This window comes from Grammomys surdaster, unplaced genomic scaffold (assembly GCF_004785775.1).
Source record: "Grammomys surdaster isolate TR1022 unplaced genomic scaffold, NIH_TR_1.0 191, whole genome shotgun sequence".
Taxonomy (NCBI): domain Eukaryota; kingdom Metazoa; phylum Chordata; class Mammalia; order Rodentia; family Muridae; genus Grammomys; species Grammomys surdaster.
Genome location: NW_021604636.1, coordinates 1341650 through 1361929, shown reverse-complemented (window position 1 = coordinate 1361929; position 20280 = coordinate 1341650). Strand labels below are relative to the sequence as shown.

The following is a 20280-nucleotide window of genomic DNA, read 5'->3' as shown; positions in this document are numbered from 1 at the left end:
ACCAACAAGCCTGCAACCCAGTGACTGTTGTCTTATTTTAAAACTGTGTCTATAAATGGATTTATCAAACATATTCTCCAGTTTTATTTAAAGGCTACATTGAGACATAGTTTCAAAAATCTCAAATATATTTATAGGAACAAACATTTAAAAAGATATAATTGAACTTACTCTACATTCTTTGTCCAGTCAGGAGGGTTACTCATTGTCATAAATACACAGTTTGTCAAAATAGTGCACATAATTAACATGCTGAATAATGTAGGTTAGTGTTAAGGAACATACAAAAGAAAGTTCATGTATTATATTAAAAAAATAAGTAACACCGAAAAACCCAAACCTCAGTTCAACAGGACTCATGGATAAGCATGTGCATTTGAATTATCTAATTTCCTTAAATTTCACTGTCTTCTCCTGTTAAATATGTATCATAGTGTGACCTCAACAATTTCAGATTAAGTGAGAGTATGGAAGGACGTAAGAATGCAAGTTGCTATTGCAGTTGTTTTTAAACCAGCATGATTACCTCCCCAGGAGCTTTTCTAAGCGGGAGTGGGGATGGGTCTGGGGTGGGCTATGTGTGTTTTTTTAATTTATTTAATGTGGATTTGCAACATTGTTGAGCAGAAAGTATGGATTTGACTTAATTACACAATTAGAATAGTAAATTGTCGAGGAAGGTCTATTTCTGCACTACCGAGATTCCCTCATTAATAGATAGAATTTTGACTTCACAGTCAAAGCAGAGTGTGTGGTTCAGAGTGCTGGGTAGCTGTGCTTTGAATGAGTTTATGTAAGTATAACAGCATGAGAAGATAAAAGGGGGAGATGCGTGAAGGTCAAGGCTCATCACCACTGGGATGTAATTGAAATTCCATACAGACACCTGTTCTTGGTCCAGTTAGTCACTTATCCTTTCTGCGCATCCACCGCCCTCTGGCTCCACCTACATTCAAATCCCGGATATTAAGCGTGGACAGACTGTCGTTTGGTCGTGTAGATTGAAGTGTCAATTTGTGTGAAATACTTGGAAACAATGCCATTGGAGAAATGTGTTTGCACTGACTGGTAGGTCAGAGGAAGAAAAGGTAATAAGGCCATTGAAAGTGGCCGTAAAAAGTGTTTCAGAAACCCCAGAAATAACCGATAAACTCTGGAGAAAACAGATGTTTGGCAGGATCTTAAAACACATGTTTTCTGTCTTAGGACCAGGTACTCTTTCTACTGCACTTGATTGACCGCACAAAACATTTCCTTTAGGTGTTTTCATCAAATGACCACATGATGGCACTAGAACTACAAACTGAGATGGAAAAGCTTTTGAGTGAACATAGACACTTTTTATACGTTAAATCTTTAATTTTTTCGACGATAGAGTATTAACAGGATTAAGGATTTACTTGTGATCAACTGGACTCAAAAAGAAGAACCTATATTTTCTTTTGTTTTTTTATCGTGTTTTGCTAGTTGCTATTTTACTTTCTCGTTTTGTTTTGTATTTCCTTTTGTTGGTGTAGTGCTGACTTTTTTTATTTTAATGAAAGTTTCTTATTTAGTTATTGTTTTTGTAGTACCATGGAACAAATCAAACCCAGGGCCCTGTGCTTTCTTAACTCTTTAGATTTTAGAATTTAGGATTTTTTTTAAAAAAAATTTGCTAATATGACCTTATCATACTTACAATAGTATTTTTATATTAATTATGACCAAAGCCACCAAAAAAGACTTGGTCATAAATAAAATTTTTTACTGATCAATATCCACATCGGAACTCAGTTGCAGAAGCCTTTAAACCCAATGGGAACCACAGAGGCAAATTCCCTTCAACTTTTTAGAACAGTTTTAGCTTCTATCCTGAATCTGTACTAAACAGACAGTGTTATATGGCAGAGTCATATTCTGTGGCTTAAATCTGATATTCAGTCAATATTACTGAACTTCATAAAGGTGATCAGAAAGTTGAATAACTAGCTAAGCCTGAAGTCTCCTGAGATTCTTATATGCTTACAAGATCATCTTAAGGTCCTTTAAAATGGCGGATATCAAACCTCTATTTTACTTTGAAATTATTTTGGGGGGGTGATTAATTTTACTGAAAATTCTATGCATCTCTATCCAAAGATGGTGACAAGAAATATGGCTATCTTGCTCAAAACTTGGGAGATTCAAAGCATATATGATAGCTAGTATAAGTTGTCAACCTGACAGAATCTAGAATCATCTAGGAGACAGGCCTCACTGCGTGTCTCTGGGGATTTATTGTGACTGCTTTGTTAATTCAGATGGGGAGACCCATCTACTGTGGCTGTCACCGTTCTTTGGCTGGGATCCTGAAGTGTAGAATAGGGTTCAGTGCTGGAGGGGTGCCTTAATGGTAGAATGTTTCCTTGGCATATCTGAGGCCCTGGGTTCAAGTCTTAGCACAACAATTACAAAAAAAGATTTGTACAACCAACAAAAGATGGTAGATGAAGACTATAGAGTGTGTGCACAATTTTTTTAACTTAATAATACATATAACTAACTGTTAAGACACAATTTATACAAACAGTTAACACCAACCACTTGCAAAAGGATATGAGTGTACCAAAATCTTAATAGCTATTTTCCTAAGAGGATTGAAGGGCGTTAAAATGTACAGGGCAGAAGTGGCACTGAACCGGAAGATGGCCTTCCCTTTATTCAATACTATAAAAGTCTGTAAGATAGGAATAAACACATAAGTATAAACTCAACGTTTTATTTTTCAATAGGGTTACAGTGAATAATTCCAATTCGGACAATCAGGACAATCACTCTTGCTGTGTACCAAGAGCACCAGCTCTCTCTGGATCATTTATGTCCTAGAGATGACACCTACAATGGCTCTTACCTTCCACCAACCACTTACCTGAGTTTGTATGTCAGCCAGGGGAATGTCCTTAGTTCCTTAATATTTTAAGTGTCTTACTTAAGCCACAGTTTGAAATGGGGACATATTTCATTTTCACTCTAAAATTCACAAGAATTCCTTCTCATAATGATTTGTTTGCCTAGATGAAGTATCTGGAAAATTAATACTGTAGAATGCAAAATCATTCAACAGAACTGAATGTTTTAAAAATAAATATCCCTTCGCTATCCGTGCTTATAAAATAAACATTATCACTCCGCTGGTAATAGAAAACAAAAGCAGCTGCCATCGAGCCCACTTGGATTGGATGGATATCATCCAGTCATTGATTTCTGGAGGCCAGGCTCCCTGGAGGGTATCTTGTTGACCAGGAGTGCTAAATTCTGTATTGGGATTTATGAGTTAGCTGACACTTGAATTGTAATCCCAACTAACTCCCAACTGCATGAAGGAAAAGTTCAAAGTCCCTAGAGAACTCAGGACCCATAAATATGGACAGAGTATATCCCATAAGTTAGATTTATTACATGGCAAAGATCAGTGTGCAGAGGGAAAAAAAATAAGACTCACCATGCAATGGAGCAATATGGCATAGTCTGGCAAAGTTCTTCTAAGGCATATACTGATATTCAAACTATGCCTAGGTAGAAGCTGACATCTCTGTGAATAAGATGCTAAACAAAGAGAATGCTAAGGTTCAAATTTGTTTTTTATTACTCTATTTTAATTTCTAAGCATGAGGAATGCAGTTAAGGCCTCCCACATGCTAAGCAATCATTTTACCATAGGGTCATGTTCCCAGCTCAAGTGTGTGTGTGCATGAATGTGTGTAGGTGTGTGTGTGTGTTTGTGTCAAATCTATAACCCAGAGTGTTCTACAAGTGATCCACCACTGAATGATATGCTCCCAGCACAGCTTTTAAAATGTTTATGAATCTATTTCTAAAAATTCCCATGTTCTAGCCTTTCTGTGCATATCTCCATGGACCCTGCTATGATTGACACACTCTGTAACCTGCTGTTTGTTTTCTACTAAGCATTTTTGATAGCACTTCTTCTCCACATTTAAGCTTCAGGTCGCTAACAGATTTTCACTTTATCTTTCACTCTGACTTTGAGATTTTCAAATGGAGCAATCCTTGAACAGAGTTGCTGCTTGAAAATAGCCCTTTCTCTCTGAGATTCAGGCAGAAATGTCCTAAATGTGCTATGAAAGTATCCCCTAAGCAGTGCAGGTCTGTTAGTGTTAGCGGCTGTGACTCATTTAAAAAAAATCCAAGTACTAAGAGTAAAACCTATGTTTAGAAAGTTGTAAGGCAATTTGACAGACAACTCTGTGTCTGTTGAAAATAATAAAGTAAAACAAGGGACTGTAAGCTGGGCTGTCCCATCCCATTTCAATTCTTTGGCATTAACATCACTGTGTCATAAACAGAGACCTCATCAACAGGGTGGGGAAAGTGCTGCTGCTCTAAGCTTGACCTTTGACCACCTGCCTATTCATCTCTGGATGGATATATCCAGCACAAGGGAGACTACCTTAAGAAGTCTGTGAGGGAGGAACACGCTTACTCCAGTAGCGATTACTTTTGGACAGTACATAGTCCCCGTTATTCTCTCTGATTCATTCAATATTTTTGTCCCGAAACGACCTTGTGAAAGCATCATAAAACATGAATGGACTTGGGCAAGGGAAATGCCCTTGCCTTAAGGAATACGAGCATTCAAGGACACAGAGCAAAGCTTAGGACCAATTATCTTTCAAATCTTTTGCCTATACCTCCTTATCCAGAAACACAGCCAGTAAAATGTGATAGAAATATTGGAGACTAGAGTAGGAACAGTAGTAAAAAAATCTAACTAGAAAGAATGTATACCCTTCAACTAAAAATCTGATTTTATATAATATTATAGGCTGATTTTGAAAGGAATATGGTGATAGAGATAATAAGGGTGTTTCAGGCTTACTGTGGTCTCTTTCAGTGGCTAACGGGAGGGTCAATGGTAGTTCAGCATGCAGGGAAATTCTCAGACTCATCCCAAGGAGACTGGCTATACTCAGAATTGCCATGACACAGGTTCCTTGGCTACCTTTTGTTTAAATGATGAGCAAAAGGATCTGTGGTGGTTCGAGTGAGAATAGCCCCCAAAGGCATAGATATTTCAATATTTGGGCCTCAGATATCAAAACTGTTTGGGAAGGAGCTTGTTGGAGGTCATGAGTTAATAGATGTAGGCTTTGAGGTTTTAAAAGTCCATACCATTCCCAGTTTGCGTGCACTCTGTCTCTGTCTCTCTGCCTCTCTCTCTATCCTTGTCTCTGTCTCCCTGCTCCCTCCCTCTTGCTAGTGCATGTGTGTGTGTATGTGTGTGTGTGTGTGTGTCTTGTCCATAGATCCAGTTCAAGCTCTCAGCTACTTCTCCATTTCCATGCCTGACTGCCTGCCTTCTGCCATGCTTTCCTCCATGATGGCCACGGACTCATTTGAACCCCTACAATAAGAGCTTTCCTTTACCAGTTGCCTTAGTCATAAAATTTTGTCACGGCAATAGAAAAAAAACTAGTTCAGAAACACTTGACAGAAAATAGAAAAGAGGGAAGAGGAAGCAACAACAAAGCGAGAAATATTAGAGAGCCCAACAGAGGCATGAGGAAACACAGGAACTCTGCCCTTTCAAAATTAACTCAAAGGTGAGACTCAGAAACTTAGCAAGAGAGAACCAGGAGGGAGCTCTAGGCACTGGAACTCAGCAAAGCGGCATTGGTAAAAGCTGGGCAATCCCAGTGCTGATTAGTCATTGAAAATTCGGAGGACCACGGAAGTAACACCTCGACATAATTCTTAATTTTTCAAAGCTTTCTAGCCTTTATAATATATTTGATAGATTTGCTTATTAAATGCAAATCATTTGTCACAATGTGTTTCATAACGAACTTCATGTGCAATGTGTGACTTCATGTAGGTGGGTTGAAACAGGAGACTGGTGAGGCTTGATCTTTAATTTTTCGTAAGATGTCCTCCCATCACTGTCAAGGATTGTAGCAATGATGCCAGCATTGCAGAACCATTTTCATTGTTTCTTACCCTATTATGGATGTATTCCTTTTAGATGGAGACATAGGTAAATGAAAGCTTCACACACATCACTCTGAAGTGTTTATGGTTTAGTTTCAATAGCTTTGCAATAGAGACAGTATTCAGACTTGGATAGCACCTCATTATATGTAGAATTGTAATCATTGTGAAGTCATTAAATTTGATTTAAAACATAAGTTTACTTTTTACTACTAGTTTGCTATTTATTTCTTCACATGACAGTATTTGCGTTCCTCATAATTTTTCCATAGTTGAGAAGTCAGTTTGCAGCTGCAGTGACACTCTGAAGCATTTTATTGAAGGTATTGCATGGAGGGAAAGGATTCAAAGGGATCAGTGTTCACTTAAAACAAAGGATTAACTCCAAAGCTACCAACCTTCTAGACATTTGTCTTCTCTATTTACATGTGCAAATGGCCCCAGTGACAAGCACCAAGAGTGCACCTTTAGTAGAACCTAGCTAGCCACGTCTGTGTCTATTCCTTAAACCCATGCCTTGGTTCATTTACTATAAGAGAAAAAATAAATAAATGTTTTAATCTCATCACTGCAATGGAGTAGAAATATAGGCACATGGTGAGAACACTTTAATACCAGAATAATTTTCTTCCTTGGAACAAGTTTTTAAACAAGGCATGATGAATAAATTCAGATCTAACCTCTATGTATAAAAACTGGTTTATAGATATATTTATTGGAATGATGCATTCTTACCTGCCTTAGGACTTTTCTGGCTTGTTATTTTATATATTTAGTCACTAAAGTTAAATAATATCTTTGTAATATTTACATGACCAAAAACTTAAGTTGTCTGCATGTAGCAGACACCTGAAAAGCAGCACGGATCTAATTTAGGGGCAAAAGGTGAAAGTTTTGTGCTCAGTTCTGAAAACACACACATCTAAATACGGCCACTTGCAAAAAGAATGCTCAGCTATTTACAGTAGCACAAATAAATCTAGAAGATGACTAGTTGGAGATGTAGATAGCTTGGCACTAACCAATACAAACATAATGTAAAGTACAAACCTGAACTTTAACCAAAGATTTCAGATTGTCTAAATGCTATATGAAAAGATGAAGAAGAGGTGAAATGCATCTTAGTGGTGTTTTCTGTAACCCAACGTAACTGACGTATGGACATTTGGGGATAGAATGATTACAAATCATTGAGGTATCAAGTCACACTCTTCAGCAGCCCTTGCTGGACAAATATCATTTCAGGTGTTAAAGAAAACAGGAGGTGGTTTTATCAAAGACTGATAAGCATCCCTGGTAATCAACAGTTTAACAATCCCATAAAAACAACCTGGGGAAAGATAACAGCAGATTGGTCTCAAGTTTTAAGAGGCAGACTCCAGAGTTGGATATGTTATTTAAAAGCGGACTCTGTCCTTTCTACCTTTGAGATTCTGAACTTTTCTTCTCTATGGTTAAGTCACTTCACTTGAGAAATGGAAATACACATGCTTGTTAAATCATAAGCTATAATTTCAATTCATGGCAGAATTGGATATATAGTATTCCATACATTTAAAATAAATGACCAAGATGACTTTGTGATGGTGGGTGATGCAACTGTTTTGCTGGTTAATGATTAATCACTGTTAATTCCCCAGTTCTCAATGATTGTACAGGATATGTATGCTCGGCCCTTTTCCTTGTTGTAATCTAGTAATTTCTCTCATAACTGTGCTTCCAGAAAGTGACTTGTTCCTATGATTTCTGTCAAGGATGAAACTTGAATTTGATAAGTGATGTATTTGCACTTTTGTTTTCTGAATATATAGCCATTGGTGGAACGTTTATTTCAGTCAAGAGTCCATATTTTTTTAAGTGTACAGTTAAAACTGTTTTTGTATTTCATCTAGACATTACCAGAAAACTGTGACATAACAGAGATTACCCCAAATATACTTCATTACCTTCTCTAAGAGTTAAGCTGCAGGCAGAAATAAGAGATAAGGTATGAAAGTGAGCATGATGACAGGAAGTATTTTAAAAGTAGTACATCCAGATGTGGAGCCTCATTTCTGTAAAGCTAGCAGCCTGGAGTTGAGGCAGGAGGGTTGTTGTGAGTTTGAGGCAAGACTGAGTGCTGGAATATGACTCTTTCTCAAAAGACAAAACAAATACACAGTAGGTGAAATAAGCAGACTAAAAACATCCTTTGCTTGGAAGTTTAAATCACAGGCAAGTTTTAACTTATACATCACCTGTATTCTAAAAGTGTATTGGGTAGTCAATTCCTTTGGAATTCGGATGCATTTTCACACAAAGGAATAAATAAATATGTATCTTTTTTTCAAGTTTCAAACTCAATGTAACTTTCTTCCTCAGGTGCTGGGATCCAAGCCAGGCCCAACAAGTGTTAAGTAAGCACTTCTCCAGCGAACTATTCCTGGGCCTTATGTAATTCCTAATGAAATATAATTATGAATTAATGGTAATTGGAACTTTATCACTATGTAGAAGAAAGTGCCAGTCTGGAAATAGTAACACGGCTCTAAGTTAAGCTCAGGTGCGCATCTCTAATCCATACCACTCTGGTGGTTAGGCTGGGAAAGTGTCCTAACTCTACAAGAGGGCAGAGCACATTGCCAGAGGTTCTACAGTGAGGGGCCGGGGGGCAGAATGAGTGTCATGTACCAATAAGAGGGATGTTTCCAAGTCTGATGTTTCAGATAGTAAGAGATCCCTATCCGTCTCCATCTCCGAGAGCATTTGTCATTCTGGTCCAATCCATGGGTCTACATCTTTATTTCGCTCTCTGAGAATCTTTAGGTGGCCTCCCTCCCTCGTCCCCTCCAATTTCATATCCTGTGGCAAAGATTTTCCTCCTTGATTTTCCTTCTTGTTTGACTCGTGGGGGATGAAAGTCTCTCATCTTCTCTTATAGCGTTTGCTTATCTGCAGCAGATTAACCTCAATTCATCTAACACAGCCTCCACCTAGTTATGGGTAAGGTCTTTAAGCCGCGGATTACAAGCTGAAATGACCAGAGACTGGAAAGGGGGAATGGGTACCTGAGAGTTATCCATGCCTCATTTACAAGCCTTGAAAAGTAACTCAAAAGTTAAACAGTATTATGCACATATAACAAAAATTATGGCTATCAATACTGTACAATTATTTTTGTTTTAATTTTGGCTCTACTCTCATACAAAAGAGGGACTGTGTGCAGGGGGAAGATTCTGCCACATTACTTTTATGTTTTCTCAGGCTGAAAGAGAAAGCAGGGCAGATGGAGAAAACCCTATGGGGTTATTTGCCTTGAAAATAAAGAGGATATGCTATAAGATCTCCTAAATGATGCCCTTCGCTAACTTCCGGCCCATCATATAATAGCAGATCTGTCATACCCTGCTACTAAGATAGCTAACCTCTTCCTCATACGACAGCCTTGATTCATTGTTAGCATCTTCTAGTTTTCCTTTTCATAGATGCTTGTCTTCACATCTAAATTTAGATGCAATTTCCTTAAAGAAGCCCATCATTTAATGTTTAAGTTGAGTTTCTACCCAAAGGTGTATATTACCCTCTTAGGATCCCACAGAATGTGTAGTTGAATTATACTAAACACTGATACTATACTAAGCATGAAAAATTTGTTTTTAAAAAGCAGGGTTTGGGGAACATGCTACTAGCTTATTTATTAATTTTGCAATTTTGGACCAACTATTTAACCTCAGTTTTATTATTCTTAGTTTGACACCAAAGCTGTCTTGAAAGGAACCAACATGAATTACATATACAAGCGCATAATCTATAGGGGAGGTAGCTGTTGTTTACTTTTACCTATCCAAAATAACTTCTCTAGAAGTTTCTGCCTCTTCATTGTGGAGAAAACCTCTGTTCCACTGACCATGTGGCCTGAATACCCAAGTCTCATTCTTTAGGATGTTATTCTGCACTTGACACTTACTTGGTCCAGAATCCTGGCTCACTGAAATAGATCATGCAGCTGATTAGAAGGAATTCTACAGCTTTTGCTAGAGTTTGGAAAACACATTCACCTTTTCTTGAGGTTACTCTGCTGTACACATTAGCATACTGTGGCTGAGGGCCATTTTTGCCATGTGTGGGTGAGCCCACCTACACAGGAAGCCAGCATAGGGCGAAGCAGAGCCCACTGTCCACGGGCTGTCCTGATGGTGTCATTTTAGATTCTGTGTCTTTTGTTATCGAAAATAGATTTAGCCTATAAATTTGATTTTTTTTCTTCTTTTTGTCTCCCCTTCAAAGTAGTTTTTGCTGGATTTTGGTTACTTTTATCCAAAGGATCTCTTAACTAATATGACTGGAATCAACTAAATGTCAAAGGTAATTTATTTGTCCTGGGACATTTTTTGAGGCAGAGGCTAAGGCTGATTTTCCTAGAAAAATAAAACCTTCCTCACCCTAACAGAAAAAAAATAAGAACTTGATACCTCAATCATAGACACTCTTGTGATGACAGATGGGATATAAATTGGAAATCTCTTGCGTGAGGCTACTAATACAGCCCCAGTAGAGAGAAGGTAGCCATCATTTTAGGACAGTTGGTGGAGACAATAGTTTTTTTTTTTTTTTATGTTAGGAGACATTCAAGGACAGAGCATAGTTTTTAAATGAATACATTGCTATAGTCCAAAATATAACAAGTTTCTATTTTCACTGCAGATCTAGAATATCTTTCTATTTCTAGTCAAATGCCACATTGTCAAAAGGATATTTCTTCCCATGGCACTAATGAGTCATCTGTAATCTTAAGAACATAAGAGGGGAGCCGTTTTCTGAACAAAGAGTGGGTGAAGTTGGATGTATAGGCAAATGGTACAGTAGTAGCTCAAGTTATGAAACAGAAAAAAAAATCCCATAAGAAAAAAATTGTATTCACAAACTGAAATGTCCTTGTTACACAAAGTGAAGGAACAAATAGAAAGTATTCAGCTTAGAATCACATTTTAAAGGTCCCCTGAGGACAGTAACCGTGAGATGGAAACTCTGTGCATTATAACAGCATTGTTGCCTCCTTTCTACTTCATGGTTGTTACTATTTCTTCAATTTCTAACTTAGTATCCCTGATCGCAATTTAAATCACTTTAATAATTTTAGTAGAACATTGGATTATTACATAATTTGCAGATCAGAAACTGGGGCAAAGAAGATAAAAATATGTGGGCATATGTCACCATAACATACACCATTGTCAGTGACATTCCCATTAGCCCAATGACATTGGTTGTCTTTATAAAAAGAATACCTAGAGCCTTGGCATGCTACAGTGCCTTCACACAACTTTTTGCACATATGGTGCACTTGCACTTTAGCCTGAGGAATACCATAAAGAATATATTCTGTAACCATTTTCATGGTCAATGTTACTGTTCAATGCTTGCCCTTCCTAAATAAAGTTTAATTATGCAGTATTGTGGGATATTTAACAGGCTTTTGGTCGATAACAACTTTGCCTTCCAGAGTACGATCAGACCCTTCCTGCTCTCCATTGCCTTAAACCCTCCCACCATGTGATGGTTTAGATCCTCAATCTTGGACTCTCTGGTCTCTGAAAGTTTAAGCCAATACATTTCTCTTCATTGTAATTCCAAATGTTGGATGTAATGTTACAGCAGGCTAAAGGGTCCTAGAGAGTTAGCTTTTTAAAATCTTTCTACATATTACTAAGAAAGGAACATGATGATTTATATAAAAATAACTTGTTAACTATATGAAGTTCAATCTAAATGGAGCCATTGATGTTTGCATATCCCAACTCACTTTTCAAAACAAATCCATATTCACAGTTTTGTCAGCCATGAAGAATCTTCCCTTAATAATTTTTGACCAGTAGACTCCTTTGCTGTTACAATTCATTTACTCTTCCCCTCCCTTCCACCATCCTTCCCTCTCTGTCTCCCATTCTCTCTCTCTCTCTCTCCCTGTCCCTGTCCCTCTCCCTCCCTCCCTCCCACGCACCCCCCATCCCTCCTCATACTCTCTCTCTCTCTCTCTCTCTCTCTCTCTCTCTCTGACTACTTTAATGTTGACAGATAGTAGTCACTAAAATAAAATTAATGACCAAATATTAGAAGAAATATTATTCTAAAAGACTTAGATTTTACTAAGCAACTTCACTGTAAATCAGAGAAAACTTAATGTTTATGAATATTATACCATAATAAAACAATCTATTTATGAGAGAAAATTTAAGACCAGTAATATACAGACAACCTAAAGAAAGTTTTGAAACAGAGGACTATGAAGCAAGGCAATGTTCTGAATGTGGCTTGGCCAGGTTGTTCTAACGTACTCTATACTGGACATGCTGACACATTCCTATAATTCCAGCACCTGTAAAAAGGAGGAGTGTGAGTTCAAGGTCAGCCTGGGATACATAGGGAATTGCTGTCTCAGAAACTGAAAAATGAAGCACATCGCATATCTATTTTAAAGAACTTAGCTCTAAAAATGGCTCTACCAGCAGTGCTGTCCAGTGGCTCACATCTGGAGATCTGTTTGGTGGGAGAATAGTGTGAATGTGAAGGACATGCCTTTCCTTGGAAAAACTCCTTCCTGATAATTTATCAGGTTGCTCTGCTTGCACAATGTGATTTGTCCCAAAATGTCAGAATGTTTTCCCTTCTTTACACAGTGTGTGTTTGAAGATAAGGACTGCTGATGTCAAAGGCAGGTTTAGAGGTGGGCCCAGGAAAGCTGATCTGGCTGCCAAGTCTTTCCATCAGAGCTGGGCTTGTACCTTGAGCTTTTTGCAAAAGCTTTAAGTATTTGTAACTGAGTTGTGTGAGTTTGCTTTGCATTTTCCTTTATGCTATTTTTTTTTTAATTTAAAATTCAATATAACTCAGTCAGGGACCACTCATGGGCAGAACCTCCCTTTAAAACAGTATCTTTCATCTATCTGAAAGCTCTTTGTGTTTGAAAATATATTCTTTTGCTCTTATTTTTATTTATTTGCTGATTGGTTGATTGATTTTATGTTTTTGAGACAGTGTCTCACTATGTAGCTTTGGATGGCCTGGAGCTTACTATGTAATTCAGGCTAGCCTTAAATGCAGAGTGATTTTCCTCCCTCTGCCTTCAAATTGCTGGAATTAAAGGTATATACAACCAGGCTTGGTAGTCTGAAAGCTCTTTAACCTAAAAAAAAATGGATTCACTAGTTCATGTGTGGTGGTTTGAATAAGCCCTCTTAAGCCAAAATTATTGAATGCTTAGTCATTAGTGTAGTGGCACTACCTGAGAAAGATTAGAAGGTGTGGCTTACAGTAGTCATGGCTTTGTTGGAAGAAGTGTGCCATGGGAGAGGGCTTTGAGGTTTCCAAAGTTCAGTCTAGGTTAGGCCCAGTGATTCTTTCTTCTTGCTGCCTATGGATCCAGATTTAGAACTTTCAGCTACTTCTTCAGCACCATGTTTGCCTGTGTGCTGCCATCCTCCTTACCATAATGATAATGGACTAAACTTCTGAATGTAAGCAAGCCCCAAATAATTGCTTTCTTTTATATTGCTATGAAAACTTATATTTATATTACCAATTGCTAATGTGGTCATGGTGTCTTTGCATAGTAATATAACACTATGGCAATCTGGTTACCACATAGTGAATTACTGTGCTTTTTAATGTGCTTCCATTTGGTCTTTCTGAAACCATCCCTTTATAGATTTATAAATAAGGACACAGTATAGGGACCAGGATGCTAGATTTCAACCTTGTATTTTGATAGAGCCTCCTCTTAATCATTTTTATCATTAATAAATAACTTTTATTTATATTTGTTTCTATATAAATAAATAATAACTATTAGATGGTGAATTTTGGCTGTGAACTGGATGCTCGATGTTTGGGGACGCAAACACCTAAAAGGAAAAGGCTTTCTAACCTTTACCACAGGAGCCTCGTTAACACTGCATGTCCCTAAGAATTATAAATAAGTGAACACAATGTGTGGGATGAACCAATTTCTATGTAGAACACATCTAGATTTTTATTTCATAATTTCCTCATATTCACTTCTCACAAATAGCAATTATGGGATGACTAATCTTTTGAGCTGGCTAGTTTTATGTCACCTTGACATTAGCTATAGTCATTTTGGGAAAGGGAACCTCAAATGGGAAAATGTCCTTTCTAGATTGGCCTGGAGGCAAGTCTGAGTAACATTTTCTTGATTGTTGATTGATGTGGGATGGTTTAGCATGTTGTTGTAATGTTACCCCTGGCAGGGTGGTCTTAGGTGCTATTAAAAAAAAATAGGCCAAGCAAGCCAGTGAGCATGCTCTTTCATGGCTTCTGCTTCATTTCCTGATTCCAGGATCGTGTCTTGATTTTGTGCCCCAGATTTCTTCATAATGGACTGTGATATAGAACTGTAAACTGAAATAAATCCTCCCTAACCTTAAGTTCTCTTGGGTGTTGAAGTTTTATCCCAATAACAGAACTAAGACATCCCTCTCACTCCAAACTACCACAGATGGCAGCTTTTATTCTGACAGGAACTAGACTAACAGTAAGAAGTCTCTAAAAGTTTGGAGTATTTTAGGATTCATGGTCAGTGAAAAATTTTACTTGCTTGGTTATACATTCCCCTATTTTAAGAGCTAGCAAGTGTATTTGGTTGGATAGAGTCTTCTAAAAGTTCAAACTAGTATGAAACTATATCTGTCTTAGAAACAGAGTCTTTGTAGACAATACTGTTAAGATAAAGCCCATATATATTAGAAGGGCACTGACATGCTTTGATTGCAATATGCTCCCAATAATCTTATATATATGAACTATGAGCCAAAAGAAATTATTTCCCCTTAAAAACAAGCAACAAACAACAACAACAACAACAACACAAAATACTCTTATATATTGCATAACTGTATTCCAAGTGGAAACAATTTCTTCAGGAAGTTATTTATTATTTATAATATGGCAAAGAAATTAAAAACTCTTGTGTTGTAAAACTTTCTTCCATGAGAAATTCACACAATATATTTTTGAGATCTTTTGTAGCTCAGGATGACTTCAACATTTTAAGGTACCAAAAAAGTACTTAAAATTGCTTAGTCCTTGTAATCTTCAGTGAGAATTTTTTAATTTGTTAAATTAGCCACCTACAACAACTTATCCTTATATTTAGATTTCTGTCATGGGGCATTTGGGGCAGCTCCATATGGTATAATATAATTTATTTATTTCTCATGAATATGCATAAACACCCACAAATCTGGTCTCATTTCTTAAGCAGAGGGATGGCTAAGGCTGTGCTAATTTAGTATGTGAGGCTTCTGTAACAGCCCAATGTATGTAGTCAGTGGCAAGATATACCTGACAAAAATACTTACTTTCTTATTGATATAGTAGGGGTCCAGGTCCTCCAGAGGCTCCGACACCATCTCTGGAGGAATGTCTCCATAGATAAATGGAAGGTTCTTCCCAGCTTCCAAGTCACTGTTTGGCTTTGGGCCATTTTCGTCATCATCCTTTTTGTCTGGCTTGGGATTCTTAGCCTTTTCTTCTGCAATGCGCCTTTCAATAGCTGCAAGAGACTCTCTGGTGAAGAAGTTGAAGCTGTCAGGTCCTGGTGGTACAAGCACTGTTTGCTCCATATTGTCATCCTGCACATTTTAATTACTCTTTACTCTTCATGTGAGACTCCTAAGAAGGGAAGAAGCAAAAACATGGTGAACATTAAAAGTTATTAATGTCAATAAATGTTTATCTAGAAATGTCCGCCAGAAGACTCAAATTTTTGTTTCCTCCAAAATCGAATTGGAAAAAATATAAAACGTTTAAACAAATTCATTCTCTGATGTTGAGCTTTAGCCAAGCATCCCTGTGTATTTAGTCTTGTGCTTTACTAACAGAGGAACTAGGTCATGAGTTTAAACACTGGTTCAATATTGCTCTAAGTATATTATGGTAATTGTCACCACATCACTGATGAACTATTCACCCTGAGATGTGCCTGTATAATGAAGACTGTGCCCACAGAGGAAAAGGATGGTAGATCAGTCAATTCAAAGGTATCACATGAAAAGAACTTGTCTCTGAGAAGATTGAAAATGCAGCCATTGAAGCCCAACAACTGAGGACAAAGCCGCTAGACTTTGCTGCATCAGTCAGAGTCACATGATGAGATGGTAACTTACTTATGCCTGTATATCCCCTGAGATGGGTGTTAATGGATCTATGGCCTCAGAACTACATTAGCCCTAGTAGAGTCTCTTAGACCATGATAATCTAAGGTGGGACAGATGCCACTGATATGGCTGAGATGGAGATAAACTAAACTGGAAAGCTCTGTGCACAGGAGATAATAGAATGTTCTTGGTTCAATTAACAATGTGCTTTTCTTGGCTGAAGCAATTCTGATATATTGTAGTCTACAGACCTGTAGTGGAAAATGTATTATGAGGACCTGGGCAAAATTCAACTCTGTATCGCAGAGTCAGATCCAAGATGCCAAATCCAAGATGCATCCTTTAAAAGGTATATTTAATAAGAGCTCAAAATTTACATACATAGCTGTGCCAAAACAGAGAACAGAGTCCAAGCTCTGCCTGGTACAGATTTTGTTTGGATAGTCGGTTAGCTCATTAAAGTCAGCAAGCTCTGATACAATTAGTTGCAGCTTTGATGTCTAGGTCTCTAAGAGAAAACTATAGCTTCCTCTTCCTCCACTCCTCCTAGTACTCTTCCTTCCCCCATCCCCTTCTTCTTTTCTCTAAGGAGAAAGGGAGACCTCCCATGGATATCAACCCCCTCTCCTAACCTTGGTATATTAAGTTGTATCGGACTTTCCATATCTTCTTCTATTAAGGGTAGACAAGGCTGTCCAGTTAGGGAAAAGGAATCCAAAGGCAGGCAATAGAGTCTGAGACAGCCCTTGATCCTGCTATTAGAGGTCCCACATGAGGATCAAGCTGTACATTTCACACACACACACACACACACACACACACACACACACACACACACACAATCTATCTAATCTATCTATCTATCTATCTGTCTATCTATCTATCTATCTATCTATCTATCTATCTATCTATCTATCTATCTGGGGTCATCCCATGTATGTTCTCTGGTTGGTGGTTCATTCTCTGTGAGCTCCTGTGAGACCAGGTTAGTTGATTCTGTAGGATTTTTTGTGGTGTCTTTGACCTATTCAGCAGAAATGAGCCACCTACAAGGCCTGACACAATTACTTATGCTATAGTGTGCTTACAGACAGGAGGCTAGTATGGCTGCCCTCTGAGAGGCCTAACAAGCAGCTGACTGAGACAAAACCAGATATTTAAACCCAAACAATGATCTGAAGTTGGGGGACCCCTGTTGTTGAGTTAGGGAAAGACTGGAAGGAGTTGAGGAGGAGAGCAACCTCAAAGGAAGACCAGTAGGCCCAACTAACCTGGATACCCAAGATCTCTCAGACACTGAGCCACCAACTAGGCAGCATATACTACCTGGTCCAAGGTCCTCGACACATATATAATAGGGGACTGCCTAGTCTGGGCCTAATGAGAGAGGACACACATAACTCTTGAGAAACTTGAGGCCCCAGGGAATGGAGAGGCCTGGTGGGATGTGGGGAGGTGTGAGGATGTAGAGACATCCACTTGGAGATGGGGGAGGAGGAATGGGATGACAAACTGTATGTCGGAGGGAAAGACTGGAGGAAGATAACAACTGGACAGTAAAAAGAAAGACTAAAGATAACTTTAAAAAAATAAAAAAGTAAAAAGAAAAGCAGTATAAGAAAAAAAATTAGGGCCACTGACTGTGGGTACTAATGAGGTAAACAAACAGCCAAGAAGATAGATAAATACTACTGATGAATGTGACCACTGCAAATCTAATGTTCTGATTATGAATGACGTGGTTTGGTTACAGTAATGACACTCATATGTGAGTAATTTAACTAAAACTATATTGACAACATATTCAGGTTAGTGGGAAAGTATTTCTTACTCTCTGATTAGGCCTTGTATTCAAATACTACGGAAAAGTAAAAGATAAGTTATATTAATTATAAGAATAATACCATTTCAAAATTGTGACCTGGGGCTAAACAGATGGCTTTGGTAAAGGTTCCTGCTGCCATGCCTGATGACCTTGAACTCGATGTCTGTCCCACATGGTGGAAGGAGATGACTGATTCCTGTAAGTTGTCCTCTAAGCTCCACCATGCCACCTCTCCATCTCTCTCTCTCTCTCTCTCTCTCTCTCTCTCTCTCTCTCTCTCTCTGTCTCCTTTCCTCCCTTACACACACACAGACACACATAGACACACACAGACACACAGACACACACACACACACACACACACTAGCTAGCTAGCTAGCTAAATAAATACATGCAATTTTAAACATGATGACCTGTTCCATAAGGCTGATTATGAAATATCTGAAGCTGTCAAATATCATTCAATATTAATGTTTTCAAGTAATATTTTGGGCAAAATTTATTTTCATTTGAACCTCTATTTTCTTCATACAGAAATAATCATCAGGGTTAGAACGAAAACTTTGACTTTTATCTTAAAACCTTTAAACTGAAAACTGAAAATGGTCTTCATTTGTGGAAACACATGCCTCAGTAGAGACACCTCATCTGAAGAGCACATGGCTCAAGGCTTGCAGCGTCCTCTTTACACTAGTGTGACTTTGGATGAGTTGGTTAGATAGAGAAGCTCTTGTATCCTTCAGTAGAGATAGCCAACAAATCACAGTGAGAAAAGCTTCAAAAAGAGAGTCGTATTTGAAAGATAAATATAAGCTAAGAACTTACTCAAAATATAAACTCTATAGTTACAAAGAAAGAAAAATGATGCATTATTTTAATAGACATACTTAAAAATAATAAAAAGAAATAAAAATTGACAAGAAAAAAATGAAAGAGTTATTTTTTGAACAATACTTTTAAAAATTAGACATAGACAAGATATCCTAATGAAGGCAATAACAAACGATAAAATCTCCAAAAGAAGCTGAAATAGAAACACAACTTAGGGGCTGGAAAGATGGCTCAGAGATTAAGGGCACTGGGTATTCGTTCTTCCAGAGGTTCCCAGTTCAATTTCCAGCAACCACATGGTGGCTTATAACCATCTGTAATGGAATCTGGTGTGTCTGAAGAGAATACCATGTATGCACTCATGCACATAGAATAAGTAAATCTTTAAAAAAAAAAGAAGTGAGGAAAAAAATTTTAAACTGCAATAAAAATGTAATTCACATGTATGAATAAATACGGATAAAAGAGAAATGAGAATTACTTCATGCAAATAGGAACCTTTTCACCAACAATTCATACTTTACTTCTACAACTTTTAAATATTTTCCTAAACCTGGTAATTCTAGCTATCAGTTAATATGATTATTAACATAATATATGCGTATATTATAATATGGTTATTATACATCTTAGTTACATTATGCTGCATAATTTTATGTGTGAAGCAAGCATATGTCTATCTGTAATGTCTTCTAAAATGGCAATGGTAATTTTAGTGAAAGTTAGCTGGACTCTTGCTAATATGATGGTCAGCTCCTGCAAGCCCTACCACTATTCTGAGGCCATCTGTCATCTAGATAGCATCCTTCTTAATGAAATGTTTTGGTCTACTTTGTAAAAAAAAATTCCAATGCAAAAAATTAAAGCCAGGTGAAGTATTATTCTTACTGCTATGATCTCACAAAGGTCACTAAAAATATTTATTATTGTTTTTACATGTGTGCATGAAGTGTGTTTATGGGGACCTGTGCCAGCATACAACTGGAGGTCAAAGAACAACACTGTAAAAAAAAAGTTGGTTCTCTCTTTATACTTTTATGTAAATTCCTGGGATTGAACTCTAGTTAATAAGTGTCTTTACCCACTGAGTCGTCTCCCTGCTCACTCACCCACTGACTAATTCTGTAAGGCTTGCCATGTACTTAATGCATTCTTTGCATTCTTGAATCAAAGACCAAAACAAAAATGAAAAAACCAAAAAATGAAACAGAACAAGAACAAAGGGTATTTTTGTTGTTTTGTTTTGAGTCAGGATATCTCTACCTAGTCCTGACTGTCCTGGGATTCACTGTCCAGATCAGACTGGTCATGAACCCAGAATGACCTTCCTCTGTCCCCTGAGTGCTGAGAGTAAAGGTGTGCACCACCATACCCATCCTCAAAAGATATTTTGACAGAATAAAGTACTGATGTGTTCTTGGATCAAGAGCCTAAACCATTAGAAAATTCTTTATATACCATCAATTTTGAGAAATATACATTTGTATTATATATATATAT

The 20280-nt window shown here is 37.6% G+C and overlaps 1 protein-coding gene across 10 annotated transcripts in view; it reads right to left on the bottom strand.

Annotated features, from left to right (window-relative positions):
• The window catches only part of LOC114622716 (sodium channel protein type 1 subunit alpha), a 142320-nt gene that overhangs the window by 58653 nt on the left and 63387 nt on the right, over positions 1 to 20280 (bottom strand). For 6 of the 10 annotated variants that reach the window (XM_028769152.1, XM_028769150.1, XM_028769149.1 and 3 more), the window contains exons 2-4: positions 15327 to 15639; positions 2580 to 2698; positions 172 to 261 (exon numbers count right to left, since the gene is read on the bottom strand). In XM_028769152.1, the coding sequence (XP_028624985.1) occupies positions 172 to 261; positions 2580 to 2698; positions 15327 to 15590 (473 nt within the window). In that variant the 5' untranslated portion in view covers positions 15591 to 15639. Of the gene's footprint in view, positions 1 to 171; positions 262 to 2579; positions 2699 to 15326; positions 15640 to 20280 lie in introns of those variants that run through there. The other 4 variants (XM_028769151.1, XM_028769155.1, XM_028769158.1 and 1 more) reach the window with 1 other exon arrangement.